Below are 19,766 nucleotides of genomic sequence, written 5' to 3'. Positions count from 1 at the left end.
GCAGAGCTGGCACCTGGCTGCAGATTAAAAGCCACTTTTGTTTAATCAAAACTGAGCTCTATGGGGAAGGGCTGTGAACATGTACCTTGCTGCAAATCACTTTGTGGCCTGTAATTGACCCTGCCTGAGAGAGAAGCAATTGATCTTGATATATTTGGTACAATCTGGTGTTGAAAGGTGTTTCAGATTTTCTCTGACCAGAATTTGGGACTTCTCTAGCATTTGCAGTGTGCTCCTGCCCTGGGATGTGATGAAGGAGGAGTTAAGCAGCATGCTTGGCATGGGTAGAAAGTCAAGGTTTTAATATCACTTAGTTGAAGTCTCTTTTCAACTGCAGAAACTGTTTGGGGAATTTGTGTTCATGTTGAGCCAGAGGGCTGAAAAGGTGCTTCCTAAACCCAGAGGTTTTCTTGGCAGTCTCTTTACCTAATCCCTGAAATCCCTAAATCTGACAAGATTGTAATTGCAGAGTTGAGGCTGTAGACAGAGGGAACTGGAGTAGTTGTTTGGAGCTGGAAGGGGTGGTTCAAATTGGCAGTGGTGCATCCAAGTTCCCTGGTTTGGGACATGAGCTGCTCCTCCTCTCTCTGCTCTCACCACCCCCCTGCTCTGCTCCCCTGCTGCCCTCTGTGAGTGACAAGGTAGAAAAACCAGGCATGTTTTCCAATACCTTTGTTATTTCAAATGGATGTTTTTATAGATTTTCCTGAAAACTGAGCTTTTACTAATGCACCAGATTAGTGCTGATTGGTGACATGAGAGCCATTCACACAAGTCAAGGAGAGGCAGAACGTTCTGGAGGTGGCTGTTAAGAGATCCCTGCTGTTCCTGCAGGGTTCCCCAAAGTGCTGGTGTGGACCTGTGCCTGGCTGTGTGCCTACAGGTCATGGGCTTCATAATCATGGTACTCCCTACACATCCAGTGCTCCAGTGCTTCAGGCACTTCAAGTGATTAACCAGAGTCTGGGTTTATATCTCACAAAAGGAAAAATTGAGCTTTCTGATAGAAGTATTTGTGTGTTTCCTACCTTTGTCTGTGTCTGAAGAGTAATTTCTAATAAACTTTTTAGTAGTCTGGTCATTTTGAGAATGGTTATGTGGCTCACACGTGAGAAAGGTTACAGCTGGGATGTACTAGAAGACTTTATATACTGTTTTATCAGTGCTGATAGGAGTGCCTGGGTTACAGTTTCTTACCTCTCTACACTTAGTCATTCATATTTTTTTCGCTTGCTTTTAACTTTACAAGATTCAGGAATTCTTGGTGGCATTCTTTAGCTGCTGTTTTGCTCGAGATATTGCAAAACTAAGGGAAACTTGACACTTGGCTGAGAGTGTAAAATAATTTCATGACAAAGTCCTCTTCAAAGTTATGGGAGTTCCCATACCTCCAGTGTTTTGCACTAGAGCTTGGCAAGGATGGATCTGACATTGGAGAGATCTTCAGCTATTTCATTTAAGTGTTCCATGGTCTCTGAAAACTTCCTTTTTGGAAATGAACTGTGAAGCAGGGAGAGCCTGGGGATCAAATCTTGTATTTCCCCAAATCTATCATGTTAAAAGTGACATTTACTTAGTGGTGGCTCATCAGCAAAGTGGAACATGGTAGTGATGGTGGTTCTCTAGAAATGGCTGAGGGTCCAGAGATATTTGGGGGTTTATTGACCAACCCAGGTGACAGAAGTGCAGGTATGTTCATTAGGTTTGCAGATGACATTGAGCTGGAAGGGCTGCAAAGTTCCAGATAGCCCTGTTAAATTTGAACAGTTCAGTAGCAGGTGTAGGGTTTTTTCCAAGTAAGAGTAAGTTAGTGCACAAAAATAGGTGAAGAACAGAAAATTAGGAGGTGTTTGCTTCTCAGAAAGGGATCTGAGTGTGATATGAATCATAAACTATTATGTGAGAGCAGTAACATACTTGTGGGAAAAGGCAAATGTACTGAGGTGTGTGAGCAGAAAGGCAGCATGTGGTGTGATCCTGCTGTGTGTAGTGGCTGCTGCAGATGCCAAGCTGAAGCTCTGACACTTTGGGCAGCAGACTTCAAAAACACTGCAGGCCAAGTGGAGAGACTTGACAGAAGATCAACAAAAACAATTGTGAGTCAAAAAACCACTGTCTCCGGAAGACTAAAACATTTTGGCTGTTTGGCCTAGGGAATGTGTTGTCATAGCAGTTTGCAAATATGTAAAAGACTGCTTCAAAGAGGAAGAAGAATAATCTCTTTTCCAGATTATGTCAAACAAGAGCCTTAAATGGCACTTAGAAAGATTCACACTGAACTTTTTACAGCACTGGTGTCTCCCACTCCAAAAAATGTTTACCCAGAGGATTTCTGAAGCTGTCTTGCAGAACAAGTGAGGCAGTCATCTGTCAGGAGTGATGCATCTGTGGTGGATCCTTGGGGGACCATGGGATGGATTGGATGATCCTTGGCTATCTGTTGCAGCCCTGCCTTCACCCTGATTTCCCAAGGAAGCGAAGTTTATGGAACTGTGCTGTCTTTCAGTCTTCTGGAATTAATTATTAAATTCTAAGTTCAGTGTCAACACAGTTTGAGCAATGTGAAGGACTTAAAATTGCTGTGAATTTTATAAAGTCAGTGGTTCAGCAGGAGAGAGAACTAAAGCACATCCTTCCTGCAGGAAGGTTGTTGAATATTAGTCCAAATTTATCCAAAGCTGATCAGTACATGTTTATTTCTGAAGCATTCATGCCACACTTGACCCTAAAGCATGTGGGATGGAGCCTGGGCAGGGATATGTGTTGGAAGGAGGGAGGTGCTGCTGCTCTGGAGGGGACATGACAGTGCTGACTGGGGGCAGGGAGGAGAGAAGCACTTGAGTAATAGAAACCTTGGTTACAAGAGACCTTTGGAGAGCTCTAATCCATTCAGCTTGAGACAGGAGTGTTGCCAGCACTAGGTCATGTTGGCTGTGACTTTGTCTTCCTGAGTCTTCAAGGGCTTCAGGGATGAAGATCCTCCACCTCCCCAGTGACCTTTTCCAGGGCTGCACCACCCTTTCCCTGGTATTTCCTGATGCAGACCATCCAAGACACAGCTTCTCCCTGTTGCCCCTTGTTTGGAGCTGTTGTGTGGCTCTGTAATCCTTGTAACTACTTTTAAATAATTGTAGTGTGCTATCAGATTGCCCTTAGATGTCTCTTTGTCAGGCTGAACAAGTCCAGCTCCTTTCATCTCTTCTTGAAGGCCATGTGTCAAGGACCCCTGGCTATCTTGGCAGCTCTCACCTGAATCTTCTCCACAGTCTTTTTAAACCTGGGAATGGCCAGGCTCAACAGTAGGCAGTATGATTCCACATAGCAAACTGAAATAAATTAATCCTCTTTTGGAGAGAGAAATACCCCAACAATGTAGGTAAGAACAGGGTAGGATTTTAACAGGGAAAAAGATCACGTTGGTGTGATTATACCTGCAGAATTAGGAATGTGTTACATTAGGGATTTTTGGTTCTTCTTGTGTATGTGCAGTTTGGTGCAGTGTCAGTGACATACTTTGTTTTTTAGCAGGATCTCTGTCTCCATCACTGAATAGCTGGGATGCTGAAAGAAATCTGAGAAGAAAATACAGAGAAATGTGTTGGAATGGGCTCTAGAACAGTTTCCTGCTTTGAATTCTAACAGAAATGTCCCAAATAGTGCCAGGAAAGACAATTACAAACCAGTGATCTGGGACTGAATTGTGGTAAACCTAACAAACCTGCTTAGAGTGTCTCCTGATGTTTTGTTTACTTTAAAATGGGTTATATCTACCTTGCCTACCCAAAACCCTGCTTTCTGAGAGAAAACCAGGAAACTATGACAGGGTTGGATTCTGGTTAAAACTGAAAGAGTGACTGTAAGGAAGAAAGGAGGGTCAAGCCAGACAGTGGGGCTTGGACATTGTTTGCAGCACAGCTCCTTGTCTTGATTCTTGCAGGTCTCTTCCAGCTCAGGATGTTCTGTGGTTCATCTGTGTGCTGAAGAGGTTAAAGGAGCTGTCCAGAGCAGCAGAGGAGAGCTGGTGCCAGCTGGGGAGCAGGGTTGGACTGGCAGCTAAGGCTGTCTTAGGATTTACTCCCCCTTGTTCATTCCCTCGTAAGAGCCCAGGGCTTGTGCACCGACAGCTTGGAGCTTGCAGGAGGGGGTTGTGTGTATGTGGGAGGTTATAAGCTTATCTGTTCATCCCCCCCACCACTGCACTAATCAGCATGATGAAAGATATTCTTCCTCCCTGGGGAAGATCTTTCCTCCCTGTCAGGAACCACCATTTCTTAAGCTCTTACTCTGAATTTGTACGTAGAAACACGTATTGACTTCAGCTCCAGTTCACAGCCAATACTCTCTTAGAGTAATAGTTCAGAGTGAGAAAACATCATTCAGCTCAGATTTGAGTTTTTTGAGAATAAAAGCACTGAAGATTTAAGGATACCCAGATGTTAGGAGCAGTCTGGGGAAGGTATTTTCCAGTTTAGTTACTGCAAATACTGCTGTGAGCTGGTGCTATAGCAATACCTTTGGAAATTTGTGACTCTTTCCATTTTCATGGCAATCTCCAGCACTGTATACTTGGTGATCTCATCTTTTCACCTGCATCCTTCCAAATCCAGGTCTCTTAACCCTAAGCTTCCTTAATAGACAATTTTTCAGTCAAGGTAGTGGTTAAGGTCCCCTGTGTGCAGCTCTAACTTGCTGACACATTTTTAAGAGACGTAAAGTGATCCAAGCTGAAATGTGGTATTACCCCATTTTAACAGCTATTCCCTAAGCGTTGCACTTAGAAGAGCTGCCCCTTGCTGGAGAGAAAAGCCTTGTGTTTATTGTTTTTGTAGCTGCTGTAATTTTAGAGCATGATTCCAGCTGAATACTCAGTGCCTGTCCAGGGAAAATGGGCTGGCTATTTCCATTCGAAAAGCTGGGTTATGGAAGTTCACCGCACCAGATGGCTGCGCATACTTATAATGCTCTGGATTATTAAAGGGCTGTTGTATTTTCCTCTTTCATCCTTCCTTTATTCCTCCTCCCCACATCAACAAATTAATGCTGAATGCCTGGGAATCTGCCCTGTGCAGTCTTTAGCACATTTCATCTTTTCACTGGAAACTTTCTGTTCCAGCTCTTTTGAACCAGTTGGTTTTGATCACCTCGGTGCAGTTGTTCAGGGGCTGCATGATGCCTGGGACAGTGCAAACCTGGTGTTACTGGAGCCCCAGCACAGCCCTGGGCTGGTTTGCCATGTCATGTGTCACAGTTGCTGTCCCCAGCCTGTTCCTTTGGAGTTGCCACTTTCTGCTTTCTGATGTCATGTGGGAATCTCCTAAATTAGACAAAACTGCTGCATCATGCATGAATGGGTAATGCAATGAAGAGAGTTCTTGAGGGCCTTCTTAGAATCATCAGGTTGAAAAAGACCTCTTAGGGCATCAAAACCTGTTCATTTCCTTTTCAAAACTAACAGCATGTCGCTTGTCTGCCACCAGAAACATCAGAATTTTAAGGTGCAGCTATTCTGAAAAATGACAGAAGCTGGACAGATATGCCCTACCTTCAACACCACACATTTATGTTAGAGTGAGTCATTTTTGTGAAAAGAAAATAAATTTCAGTCATTGACTTGTTTGCAGTGCAGGCTTTGGTGGCTGCTTCACAGCAGCTCCCATGGCAGGCAGAGTAAAATTCAGGGACTTGGCTCTGGTATCCAAAATCTGCTTATTTTGATCAGCAGATCAAAAGAAAGCTGCTCTGCCTCCAGAGCACTGGCTCCCACCCCTGCCTAGGTCCATCAGTTGAGTGAGGAGATGTGCAGCAGCCACACAGGTCAGGGCTTGGTTTCCAACACGTGTTGGGAGCTCACATCAGCTGCAGGGGAGAGAGGTGGGCTGGTTGTTTCAACCAGAGAACAACACATTGTTTGGTTGTTTGTTCCCCACATGCCGGCGTGGCCGGAGCCTCAATAGCTTTTATGCTGATGTGAATAACAAGCAGGGGTGGTGAAGGGATTTAATCACACAGAGCAGAGCGCTGCACGCAATCGCCCAGCCTAAGTGACACTCAGAGGAGGATCTCTTTCTTCTCCTCCTCCTCCTCCTCCAGCCTCAGAGCCTGAGTCTGAATAAAACAACACACTTGAGAGCTCCTTAAGGCATTGTAAAGGAGGCTGCTTTCCCCTGAGTTTGTTATCTAGCAGGGCTGGAGTTGCAGATGGGTAAAGTGCCCTGTGTTTTATGTAGCTTAAAAGTCCAGGAGATGCTTTTGTAGGGAATGCTTGTGTACCCTCAGAAGCAGCAGCTGGCATTCCTGAGGGACCAAAGTGTCTTCACCATGGGAGTCTCTCCCATTGTCATTGAGGCTGGAAGACAGGCTGTGGGATGGGTTTCATACTTGGTTAAAGTGCTGCTAGTTCTGGACTCTGTTCCAGTCGCTCTCTTGGGTAGCTGCTTCTGCAGCCATCTGGTGAGTCATGCCAAGGAATGGCAGGGCTGAAAACCCCAGCTGAAAAATTTACAGGAGCTCCCCATTTTGCCTCACTTTGTTTGCACAAACCAAACTGTCTGTACCAGCATGATGGGGAATGCAGCATCAAATAGGAATGACAACAGAAATGTGTTCATCTCCTGTGATGTGGAGAATTGCTGCTAATGGTGGTGAGGGCTCCATGTGAGGGCAGTTCCCTCTGACCAAGTGGATGCATTAAATCCAGTCTATTTGTTGGGGCAGGCTTATTCCTAATAAATCTGTTTTATCTTGTGAAACTTCAAAGTAGATATCTGAAGGTTTTCTGTAGGAGAACCTTGCAGGAAGCCATGTGCTGCTGTAGGGCTCCTCAGTTTCTTTGGTGCTTTGAGGCTTCTGCAGCACTCAGGCAGACTCATCCTAGGGATCAGTGGGACTGGGATACAGGATTTTTGGCCTAAGAGCAATCTTTTGCAGCTGTGATAACATGCTTTGCACTCATGTTTTTGTAAAGACTGACTGGCAAGGGAGATCCAGGCCTTTCCCTCACCTTCCTCATAAACCACATAAACATTGTCTTTCTTTTCCTGCAAACAACATGTAACGTAGGTAGGAATCAGGAAATTAGGATGTATCCTTCCTTCAGTGGGTACTGTTGAGACTAAAAGCAGAGCTTGAAGTCAGGTGATTGTTCCTTCTTTTATTTGCACACAACTAACCAGAAGATCCCTCTGCAGCTTTGTGCAGCTCTTCTGCTCCCCCACTTTTGAGTTGTGGTGGATCATGTTTTTAGTCACTGTGCTAAATTCTGCAGTTACAGCCATTACTTTCCAGAGGATATTTAGTCCTCCCTCCAAAGTCCAACATGAGGCCAATAGTCTCCAGTGTTGAATGAGTCTGTATCCAGGGTTTATCTCATGAGAAATGAGGTTTTTGAAGCAGACACTGCGCTAGATACCCCAGACAGAGGACATGACTGCAGTTGTTAGAAAAATTGGTCTCTGTAGGAGGTCTCTGTTGTCATTCAGCTGGTGCTGCTGAGGTTCAGCTCAAAATCTGACTATTCCATCTTTTTAAAGGTATGTGCAGGTGCTGAGGCCTTGGCACAGATTGCCCAGAGAAGCTGTGGCTGCCCCATTCCTCAAAGTGTTCAGGCCAGGTTGGAGCAGCCTGGGCTAGTGAAAGGTGTCCCTGTCCATGGCAGGGGATTTGGACTAGGTGAGCTTTAAGGTCCCTGTCAACCCAAACCATTCTGTTCTGTGCAGAAAGACACCACAACTTCATCCTTCTGAAGGAACACAGTCTAACAAAAGGAGCAGAAGTTGTACCCAAACTGCATCACATTTGAAATTACTTTGTAGAGAAACAGAAATGCAAGTATTGGTGACTTCTCTTCATTTTTGTGGCATGATTGTGGCATTTTTGTGCCACAAAAGAGCAGGATTTGTCATTGCAGCACTGAGATTTAAAGGCAAGGCTATCTCATAGAGTTTAGCTGATCCAATGTTTCATGGCCCCTGGATGGGAGCATTTTCCTGCCAAGCCATTCTCTATCTCTCCTCAAGGAAGCAGAATCTCCTCTGGATTGCTTCAGTCCTGTCATGTGAGCACACTTCATGTCCTGCACTCTTGTCCCCACCAAACACACCAGTGTGAACCTTCCTCAGGCTCTGACACAACCCTCTGCTGCTGCCTTGCAGTATTAATTTGGAGGGTTAATAGGATTTTGCTGAGTTAAAACTGCTGTTTTGTCAACTGATGCAAGTTTTCTGGAGAGTGGATGCATTTCTCCAGGGACTGGGGTTGCAAATTGCACTGGTAGAATGTAGCCTTACGTATTACTAAAGAAAAAACTTCAGTGAAATGGGAAAGATGTGTGTGGTGCAGCAAATCAAACCTCCAGCTGTGTAAACAGATCAATAAACTGATTTGTGTTTGCTGACCAGAAGAAAAATCTAATTGCAGGTACTCCACATTCAACATTTGTGGTGAAACTAGAATAATTGGAATAATGAGAAATCCAATGTGCTTTTGTTTGGAGTTTATTCTTCCTTAGGATTCATTAAATGGGATGGGCCTCCCAAGGTTTAGGCTGGTTATGTATCACAGTTCCTCTGCCCTCAAGCTTCATAGATTTCTTCAAATTCCATATCATCACATTTTCCACCTTTTAATAAGACTTGAAAAGATGGAAGTAATATTGTTCCTGGTGTTTAGAGGCTCATTTCGCTCACCAGAATTTCATTTGACTGAAGTTTGAATTCATCTGGACAGCAAAATAACTCCTGGGTTGCCTCACATTGCAGGTTTCTGCAATTACTTACCCTTGGAAGAGAAAATAATGCTCTCCTGCATGTCCTGAAGATGTAATTCCAAGTACTGTTTTGCCACTTCTCAAATATTTTTCTCTCAAGTATCTTTTGCATTTCTTTGGACTTAGGTAAAAAACAGGGTGGAGGTGCTGACATGATTGTATTTCTGTGAGGGACCATATTCAGAAAGGTAAAAGGTTTTAGGGTGAGAGGGGAAGAAATACCCAGGAAAAGCCATGAGACTGGAGTTGTGTGGATGTGTTTTCTCCATCTGAGGGGGACAAAAGCTCTTTCAGGTGGGTATCTTGAGTAATTTCAATTGCCAGTAACAGAAATGAAGATGGCAGTGAAGAGTTCTTAAAAAGTTACTGCACAGAGAGCAAATTGTCACCTGCATTTACCTTCACTTGGAGTTAGTGAATTTAATAAATGTATCATTAGTTTGGATGTCCCATTAGGATTGTTTGGAAGTGGAAAATGAGTCCTGTGTGAAGGAAACAGAATGGGGTGAGCTGTGGCTCCTGGGAGGAGGAGAAGGAAAGAAGGAATTGGGGGTTGGTGGAGTGTAGCCAGGTAATGATGAGTTTGTGATGGTAGCTGAATGAATAGCTGAAAGGGAGTCATAAAAAAACTACAAAAAATGGGTCTTTAAAAGCTTTTCAAGGCAAGCTTGGAAGAGTGGAGGCAAAACCTCTTGTTGCCTGGGTTTCATTTGGATCTGTGCATCAGTGAAGAGAGAACCCAGATCTCTGCAGCTGGAGAAGCTGAGTGTGAAGGGAAGGTGAAGTGTTGCCTGTGGATTTCTGGTAGCACCTGGGATCAGCTGAGATTATGGCAATGAAGATTGAATCCTGCAAGTTGATTCCCCTTGCTGTTATTTAACAAATGAAGTACTTTATCCAAAGTCTGTTGGGAATCTATATTCTTGCAATGTGATTTATATTCCCCTAGGGCAGGGCAGATTCAGCTTTTTGGTTCTGTTGTGAATACCATAAAGGCTGAGCTCCTCAGTGATCCATCTGCAAAACTGACCAGTGTGTTCAGCTACAGTTGAACCTTTATTGTGGTTTGCCTGATTAATTTGAAAAGGATCTTTGCTATTTTGTTTACCTTCTTTATAAACAAACACTTCCATGTGTCTGTGATCAAAATTTGTCCATGTTCTGTTCTAACAAGCCCCTGTTTTTTTTATTGCCATTCATTTCCAAGGTACATTTCATCAGCTAAGAAAGAGTCATTTAAGGCAGGTTGTGACGAACTAATTTTATTTATATATTACATTATAATTATATTCTTTATAAAGCAGTAGACAGGGGAAGAGGAAATGGCATCAAGTTGTGCCAGGGGAGGTTTTGATCAGGTATTAGGAAAAAGTTCTTCACTGAAGGCATGGTCAGGCACTGGAACAGGGCAGTGGTGGAATTACCATCCCTGGAATTGTTCAAAAGGACTGTGGATGTGACACTTGGGGAAATGGTTTAGTGGTGAGCACAGCATTGCTGGGTTAATGGTTGGACTTGATGATCTTCAAGGTGTTTCCCAACCATAATGATTCTATGACAGAAAAGCTTGAATGTTTAGAAATATTTTTTTTGTTACTGGATTTAATTCTTGAAATGTAGAGTGGAGTGGATTATGACTTTGTTTCAAGCATTGAAGTGGTGTCTGATCTGCAGGAGAAGGCTGAACACTATTTCCATTTCTATTCTGAATATGTTCAGGAACTTCTATAGGTTTTTATTCACATAGCAGTATCTCCTTTATATCAAGTAGTTAATATCATTTTCAGACTCTTCTCTTGCATAGTTGCTGGCAGTGATCATGTATCCCACTTCAGCTGAGTAAGCCAGACTGTTTTAGTCCTTGTAAAATAAGACTGTGGTACCCTGATCCCCCTCACAGCCAGCTCCTCAGCTAAAGCTCAAGTTCACCTTTCCTGGCCATGCACTGACAGGCTGTGGGCTGGGAGCAGTGCTGTAACTCTTACACCATCCTCCTTTTCATTAAAAAATCCTCCCAGGGATCTGTTCTCTTGCTGCTGCCTTGAGTCTTTTGAAAAGGAAATTGCTTTCTGTAGCAATGAATTAAACCTCCAAAAAATCAGGCCATACCTTTTTTAGACCTTTTGAGCAAGCAAAGGGCATTATTTCTGGTTGTACAGTCAGTGAACCCTGAATTTTAAAATAGCTGGGTGCCTTTCTTCCTCACCCAGTGAAGAGAAGAATGAGAGACACAGAATAGCAGACTTTTAGTTTTTTAACTAGACATGGGTGGGTCCACTCAGTTACATGTGTGTCACCATTATTATATGGAAATCTTCCAATTGCAGGAACCTGCTCAGGCTTTTTCTTAATGCAACTTGGGATGTGATCTCCACACACTTGAAAAATTCAGTGTTGGTGATTTCAGGAGAGCTGAGACCCCCAAAATACCCAGTGTTTGTGGAAACCTGCTCTTGCCTGGCTCAGTTCAGCACTTGGGGTTTCCTGCTGGCCATGTTGCCTCCTCTTCTTTACCCTTACAGTGCATTTTTAAACTCTTTTTTCCCAGCTTTGTCCACATCCAGCCTTCACCTCAGGCTGAAGGAAACGTTCTCACTTCCCACCTTAGTGCAAATACAGTATTTTGTCAGAAATGAAACAGTTCAACACTTGTGGCTGTGGGTGTTTGACTCATAAGTTGTTATGGCCATTCTTGGGTGTGCTGAGAGGATATTTGTTATAGGACCAATTCATTATTTTGGGTTGGTTTCTTCAAAGCTAGATTATTGTAAAACAAATTCCTTCCTCTTTATATGATAAACATTATTGACAATTTCTTATATCTAATGTTTTTGTGTATTTATAACATTTTATGGGGTTGTTTCCAGCTGGGCTGAGCTGCTGTTCCAGGGCTGATCAGTAGCAACATCCAAATTTCCATGTGGGAGTGAGACCAAGTTCCACAGCAGAAAATTCTGCCTAGTTTTGGTTCTGGGATCAGTGCAGAGATCAGTGCTTCTTCCCTAGATGTGTGCCTTAAGATGAAGAGTCAGAGAAACCCTGTGGATCTGGTGTCAGAATCCATCCTCTGTGAGCAACTCCTGTTCCTGCAGGAATGGCTTTGTTTAAATAGAAAGCGCTTGGACAGGGGAGGGTCTTCAGTGAGATACAGTTACTGTGCTTCTGGTAAGAGCTGTAGGATTTTGGAAGGTGCTGTGAGAAGGTGAGGTGGGAAGGAGCAGCATCTGGGGCAGGACACAGGGCGGGGGTCCTGTGTGTGTCATGGTGCAGCAACTGGAGCAAGCCCAGTGTGTGACTGGGTGTGTGACTGCTGGAGAACATGGAACTGGACAAGGGGGAAGGGGCTGGAAGCTGGGGGTGTCTCTAAGGACAAGGACAAAACTCCAGGAGCATCTGGGAACCAGATGAACCAGGGAAGTCCCAGCCACTGCTGGAGAGGTGGTTGGATCTGGGGACTGAAACCCTTGAGAGTGTGTGTGTGTGTGTGTGTGTGTGTGTCTGCAGGTTTGGGGTCAGCTACTGAGTGCGAGAAGGGAAGCAGCAGAATGCCCCAAAGTGCCTTGCAGACATGGGAGGAATTCATGAATCACCAAAGCTGTGCCAGGATGTTTCATTCCACACCTCTTTTGTGTTTCAGCCCTGGCCCAGTGTGTCCAACCTGGCCAAGGATTTCATCGACCGCCTGCTCACGGTGGACCCCAGTGACAGGATGACAGCCCTGCAGGCCCTGAAGCACCCGTGGGTGGTCAGCATGGCAGCCTCCTCCTCCATGAAGAACCTGCACCGTTCCATCTCTCAAAACCTTCTCAAGAGGGCGTCCTCCCGCTGCCAGAGCACCAAGTCAGCACAGTCCACCCGCTCCAGCCGCTCCACCAAATCCAACAAGTCGCGGCGCGTGCGGGAGCGGGAGCTGCGGGAGCTCAACCTGCGCTACCAGCAGCAGTACACGGGCTGAGCACCTGCCCTGCCAGAGGTCTCCTCTGTGCTGCAGGTGTGCACACACTCAGTGAGGAACAGCCAGGTTCCTCCCTCCCTCCCTCCCTCTGGGTGTTCCCCCCATCCACGAGGAGGTGTCCCCCTCACCCCGAGTGGAGGGAAGGGAACCTTGTGGTGGCAGTCACACCCTGCGAGCTGTGCCACAAATGGGGGAGTCCTTGTGGGCTCAGAGCCTCAAGGAATGCACGAATTAAGGAGCCACGTGGGGAGAAGAGCTCTTTCTGTAGCCCAGGAGCTTGGTTGTTCATAGTTATTTATTAATTCCAGAGCGTTTAGTCTCTCTCACTTGTGTATGGAAAAAAGAAGAGATCACTTGGTGTGTCTGTGCACGCACGTCTGTGTGTGCACGTACATGTGTGGGGGTGTATATGTATTTAAAAATTAGATATACACAGATTTTGAGCTGGTTTAGTCAGACTCCGTGGTGCCTTTGCAGCAAAGCTGGAATGAGTCATGTGCAGTTAGAAGTGGGATAGCTCTGACTCACTGCTGTGCTGCCCACCAGCTCCTCCAAAGAGATGCCAGACAGCAGTTTTCCACCAGGGCTGGGAAGCTGTGAGGTTTCCCCCAAGGGCTGCCATCCTCTTGATGACATCAGGGGCTCACTTGCCTGATGACATCAAGGGTTTACCCCTGGAATTGTCCTTTCCCTGTTTGCAGCAAGACCAGTGCCTGTCATGCAGGGTTGGTTGTTCTTGTGGCTTTGTTGTGTCTCTGACGTGTTACACACCTTGCACCCTTCAGAAGAAGATTGAGAAGGTTGAGCTTTTTTGTGCTTAGGGGAAAAAAGAGGGGGGAAGTTTTGGGGATGTGCTTCCCACCCCAGAGCTGGGATGGGCTATAACCACTGTAAACACAGAGTTACCGACCATGTCACTGCTCCAGAACTTTGGTGGTTCCAGGGTGCTTCCTGCCTGCAGATTTAACAGGGCTCCTCTGCTTTGTGTGCCTGTGCTGCCCCAGCACTGCCATCCCTGCTTTGGGAGTTGTTGGGGTGGCCACAAATGGCTCCATAGCATCAGGGTAGGGGCTTGAGTAGTGGAAGCCCAGTCTGGGAGTGTTAGCAGTGACAATACCCTGGAGACATTGTACAAAAGCCCTAGAGCTGTGGAGGGTGACTTAAGTTCACCACGAAAAAGCTGCTTTTCAGTGTTCTTCTGCTGGGTGGATGATGAGGTGGCCTCTTAGGAAGGACTCTCAGGGGAGGTGGGGGCTGCAGAGCTGAGCTTTGTGCAAGCCTGCTGAGATATCTTCCCAACTAGTTAAAGCAGCAAAGTGGGGCTGATGGCACAGGCACAGCATGGATTTGGCTTCTCATGGTAGCAGAGACAAGATCAGCAGTGAAGGAAAATGCTGGGATTTGAAACTTTTCTTATGAAGGCACAGGATTTGCTTTGTGCTGTGCACTTGGGAAGGGCTTGCTTGGCTCTGGGCTGGAGGTGCAGGCAGTCCAAGCTCAAGGGGCTGGTGAGCTTGGCCTTTTCCTAGGATTGATGCCTGTGCCACTGTGTTTCAGTGTCAGCAGTGCTGAAGTGGTCAGTCACATCTCCAGGGAGCTCTCACAGTCACTCCTAGTCAGCAAACAGCACAGCAGCTTTAGTGAGAGCAGATCTGAATTTTCTGTGCTAAGGCAAAGAAAAGGGGGATTTCTGGGAGTGTGCCTCCCACCCCAAAGGTGGGATGGGCTGTAAATACATGTAACCAGCCTGTTGTGCCCAAGCAAGTGGTGGGGAATACAGCAGAAGAAACTTGAGGACAGCCACTGTGTGTAGCAGGAGTGAATTTGAAATCCTTTGGTTTTGCATGTTATTTTGAAAATCTTGCATCCTTTGCAGGCTGCCCTTTCTCTGAGCAACCCATCCTACCATGTCACATGCAGTCTTTCTTCCATCAGCATTAACAAATACTGCAGAATTACCCAAATCTTTTCTTTCAACTCTGTGGACTGCAAACAAAAATGTTTTCAGCATCTTTTACCTCCTCATGTTGTTTTTCCCTCATTTGTTACCGTGAGCTATAAACCAGATGTGATTTCTGAGAAAGCAGGCAGCTTTCCACATTTTGCTTCATGAACAGTTCAGTGTCCCTCATGGTACTGCAAGCAGCTCTCCAAAAGCAGGAGCCCCTCTAAGGCCAGTATCAAGTGGACTGTGGGGGCCCTGCAGGTCAGGTGGTGGCAGGAGGCTCCTTCTGGTTCTGAGCCATTACTTGAAGATGCTTTGGTGTGTTTGGAGCATCACTGCAGGCACTGTGATTGCTTTCACCTGCTGGCTGCTCCCATGGCCCTCCCCAGATTATCCTGCATGTCTGTCCATAAAACAGGGATTTTGCCTGTGTGGAAGGGTCAGACTGATGAACTGAGCCAAGACCTCTAGAACTGAGACCCTTCCCCTTAACCACTAAACCATTAAAATGCGCAGGTGTCATGCAGATGTCTGCCCATGCTGTTCCTTTATCCTTCTCTTATGGGATGAGGAATACACAAAGCTCTGGGCTAACCAGGCTTGTTTCTCCACCTTCCAAAGCAGAACAAGAATCTTCTCATCTGTGACAATTTTTCCTTCATTGATCTTTTCCATAACTGTTTTTTTCACCAGGAAAAGTTCAGAGCAATTGTTTGTGGTTACTTTGGGCTGGAATATGTTTTGGGAAGTGGGAGGTTGCTGTGTAGGTTCCTGATAGTGTCAGGTTTTGGTGGTGATGCTCTGTGACTAGGGGTGAATGGGCAGAAGGGAGGATCCATCACATACATGAAAATACTGGACAGCTGCAACTGCCTCTCTGAGGTGTCTGTTTTCCTCAGGCACTCCACTCTTGGGAATTGTGGGATGAGCTTTGGCTTTTCCAAAAAAAAAAGAACTAATTCTTTTCACAAATGCAGTGTTTTCTTGTTTGCATGGGAAAAAATCAGTGTCAAGTTGGGAAAAATATTTACAGACTTACCTCCCATCGTTCAGTTTTAACACTCTTGGCTCATTCCCTCTTCTTTTTCTAAATCCAGTATTTGTAGGAGATTTGCAGCCAGAAAGGAGATGAGCACAGTTGTCCAAGTCACCCTGGAGTCCTTAGTGATCTTTCACTCAGTCTGGAAAATTATGATGGTCCAAATGTCATGTTGGAAGGTCCAGCCTAAGAAAATTCCTCAGGTGCTTTTATTCTTGCAAGTGGGACACGTTTTCAGTTGGTTCTGGTGTGGAGGGGGACAGGCAAAGAGCTGGAATTCTGAGCCATAGTCCAGGTGCCCTCAATCTGTCCTCTAAGAAGCTCTTCACTGTGAATTACCTTGATATCTGTCTTCATTCCACAGGAGCAGCTCAGTGCTCAGTTGGTCTTAAATCTCAGGAGTTTACACTTTTCAGGAGTGCCTTTTTTGGGGATTTTAGAAACTGAAATCTCTCTGAAAAGGTTTTCTCTGCTCTTTCATTTAATTTTTTAAATGTCCTTCTTTGACTCTTAATGGTGGTTCTTAATTTGGCTCGCAGAGTGTTTCTTGGAAACCTTCCTCTGGTCCTGAATGTGCAGGGAGGACAGAGGTAGCACCTCTGTTCCAGACTTCACTGAATGCAGTCTCTGCGTTAGCTGGGGTGCAAATCTGAGTGCTGCTGTTGTGCCTGCGTTGGTTCACGCAGGGGAAGTGGAGTTGGAATGACACCTAGTGGCAAATTGTGGTGTGTCCTTGGCCAAGCACAGCCCTCTCCTCTGTTTCTGGGCGAGATGCTCTTTGAAGAATAAAGGGAATTAGGGTGGTTTGTCTTTTGGAACTTAGCAGTACTGTGTGAAACAATCCCATCCTTTTGTCCCGGGAGTTCGGCTCTCTTGAGAGAGAGAATTACAGCTTCAAAGAATGTGGCTTGTTGGTTCCTTGATTTTTATTATTTTTGTTGAGGGTTATTGGAAAATAATGTGAAAAAGTCTTCCAGAAATTGCATTAGGAGGTCTAAAGATTCACATCCAGGTTTTTGAGTGTGTAATGTGTTTTCCTAAAACAGCAGTTAGGAGTCCATATTTGATTTACTTCTCACTCAGGCTTCTAAAAATCTTAACACATCAACTCAGTGGGGATAGAAACCGCCCTTCCTTCAATCCTGGAGAAGTCTGTGCTATTTAACACTGCAGTTGTGATAGCATCCAGATGCTCCTGCCCTGTATTGTTCTTGGAAGAACACAGCTGTATGTGAAGGAAAGCTTGAGAGTCTTGTGAGGAGCTTGGGCTCAGACCTGCTGGCTTTGGTAGTGATGTGGAAACCAGCTGCAGTGTAGGACCTGCTTCCTGTGTTTGTTCTGGACCTGATAAACCCTCACACTCTTCTTTGGAATCTGGGTACTTCCCTCTCTTAGGGCAGGTATTTTCTGTTCTGGTAATTTACACTGTTTCTGAGGCCCTGCTCCATTTCTCAGTCCTGTTTTCTACCCGGGTGTTTGGCTGCAGTTCTAAGAGAGTAAACTTTTTTCTGATGCACAAACTGGAATAGGAATGATGGTTCACTTGGCTGCTGGGCAGCAGCTCTGGGTTTGGCTCTGCAGGAGCTGTGGTGAGTCCTGGGGCAAGGTAAAAACTTCTGTATGGTGCCTTTGAGGACCTGCAATGCAGGCTCAGCTCAGTCTCTCAGTCTTGTACCACATAGGGCAACTGCTGTGTGGCTGTTACAGACTTCTAATTAGACTGTGTGGGACCATATTTTTTTAAGTAATGATACTAAAGATTTGGGGGGCTTAAGGTGGGATAAATTAAAATCTCAGTTGTTTGACCTAATTTAGTTTTCTAAATTATGCAAAGCAGCACCAGCAATGGAAAACACTGGCTTCTTTGGCACCAGTGTGAGCCCTAGAATTTACAGGGAGGGTGGTTGTGTCCAGGCCTCTCACCCACTCAGCATTTTCCTGGAAGGTGCCCCAAAGTGCCTGTACCACTCAGTGCATGTGCCCAGCCCCAAGTTGCCTTCACCACTCTTGGGAGGGTTTTGGTGCTTTTCTTGACCACTCAGTCTTCCTCTTCCACCCTGGATTCAGCGTGCAGCACTCCAAGGCAGGTGCCTGCATGTCAGCTGTGCCTTACTGTGCAGGAAACTTCCCAAAGAAATAAATGTGAACACCAGGGATGTGAGGTGGCCAGCAGCATCACGGAGCTCAGTGGGAGCTCTGCCTGGTGACAACTGTCCCTGCTCCCCCTGGTGACTCTGTAAATCCCTCGTGTGTGCCAGGGCTGCCGATGCAGAGGTCGCTGCGCTGTTTGTGTGCTCAGTGTGGAGCAGATGCGCGGCCCCAGCGAGGTGTGTTCCAAACCAGCAGCTCCTGCACGGCTCCCAGATGCCGTGAGCTTTCCTGTTGCCTTTCACTGCGGAAGGACACCTCCCGGGAAGGCCCTGGGATTGGGGATCTTCCGGCACTCGATGTTATTTTTGGTTGCCCGGTTTCCGGCACTGGGTTGGAACGGTTTGGAAGCGACTCCGGTCTCGTCCAGTCGGTCTCCTCACGGGACTGTCTTGAGAAGTGTCCCATTCTGTGCCTTGCTTTTTGAGTCCTGGCTTTACTCTAAGGACTGTCCTGTCACATGAGGTGGGACCCATTGTAATTAGTCTGTAATGTTCAAGTTAGAATGTACAGAATTATTTATTTGGTGTACTCGGTCTGCTAAAACATGTCCATGTATTCTGTGTACCCCATGGCTCTGCTGTCCTTACTTCTCCCTGGAGGATCACCTGTGGGCTGGCTGCTGGAAGGCAAGAATTTCCAGGCTGGGAATGATGATCAGTAAGTACATGGAGAGCCAGGATGTGCTCACCGCTCTGTTAGGTCCTTAGATCACAGCAAGAGGTACCAAAGTGCCCATGAAAGGGTTTGCTGGTTTCTTTAACACAGCTGCCAGGACTGGAGCTGCCCAAGGGAGACATTGTGGAGGGCTGGGATGTCCATGGGATGCCCTGGATGAGGCAGGCACTCAACCTGTTGTTGGAAGGTGCGGTTGGGAGGCTGAAGAGGCACTTTGGGACATTCTGTTTATTTTTCTTTGGCTGCAAGGTAGTAGACCAGAGGAATGCTCTGGTTTGTCCACAGCCACTCATCACCTCTCCAGTTTCACTCTGAGCAGCTTTTATGGACCAACAGGAGAACTTGCAGTATCAAGTGAGTAATGCACACCTCTCCTGAGCCACCTCCTCTTTAGGATTTTCCAGGGGCAGAGCTGACAGAGAGCTCAGCACACAGACAGATGACCCATAGTTGGTCACTGCTGTTTGAAGTTCCCCATAGCCACCAGTTCTCTCTGCCTGCATGGTCCATCCCCACATCTCTGCTCACTTGCCTTTAAGATCAGCTCCTTGCAGAGCAGAGCACTAAATAAAACTAACTCTTACCTGACCTAGGCTTTACTTGAGCAGATTTTTATTTATTTTAACTCAATCATATGGGCCAGAATATTTGTGTTTGCCCTCCTTTGATGTTCCACATCCCCTCCCATCAGTGTGTCCCTGTGTGGTGTCACACTCTGCTTAGTAGAGAGATTACATTTGGGTGGCTGTGATTCACACAGCAAAGGTGTTGTATCACCTTCACATCACTGCTAAGGAAAACTAAACCACACACCTCATGCTGGGACAGTCTGATCCTGCTTCTCTCCACAGTGCCTTATCACCAGCTCTATTTTGAGCTGCTGGGAACCGGATTCTAATTCATTGAGCATGTGTCTTGCTACTCCCGTGTCACACAAGACTTTTTTTTTTTTCCACCAGCCATTGTCTCAAGAACCCATTTGAGTGAAAGCCTGTCACCTGGCCTTGAAATTTTTCAGCTTCAAATTTTCCTTTGTAATGACCTTCAGTTTCCTGCTGTTAGCTGGCAGATGGGAAGTGTGAAGCAGTGAGCTGTTCTCCAGCCATCCCCTTCCACCTTCCCCAAGAGCTGGAGCTGCCCGTGGCACTTCTCCCTTTCAGCTCTGTGTTCCCAGCTGCTACACAGGTCATGGCTTTAAACTGCAGGCAGGGATCCTTTGGGATGCTGTGCACCCACC

The 19,766-nt window shown here is 46.0% G+C and overlaps 1 protein-coding gene across 1 annotated transcript in view; it reads left to right on the top strand.

Annotated features, from left to right (window-relative positions):
* PSKH1 (protein serine kinase H1) overlaps positions 1 to 18,418 on the top strand; it is a 29,721-nt gene extending 11,303 nt beyond the window's left edge. Inside the window, exon 4 of the mRNA XM_033069638.2 lies at positions 12,402 to 18,418. Coding sequence (XP_032925529.1) covers positions 12,402 to 12,719 — 318 coding nt within the window. The 3' untranslated portion in view covers positions 12,720 to 18,418. The remainder of the gene's footprint in view (positions 1 to 12,401) is intronic.
* The last annotated feature ends 1,348 nt before the right edge of the window (positions 18,419 to 19,766 follow it).

The sequence above is a fragment of the Catharus ustulatus genome, chromosome 11 (assembly GCF_009819885.2).
Source record: "Catharus ustulatus isolate bCatUst1 chromosome 11, bCatUst1.pri.v2, whole genome shotgun sequence".
Taxonomy (NCBI): Eukaryota; Metazoa; Chordata; class Aves; order Passeriformes; family Turdidae; genus Catharus; species Catharus ustulatus.
The sequence above is the reverse complement of the archived record's forward strand: the minus strand, read 5'-3'. Positions and strand labels throughout refer to the sequence as shown.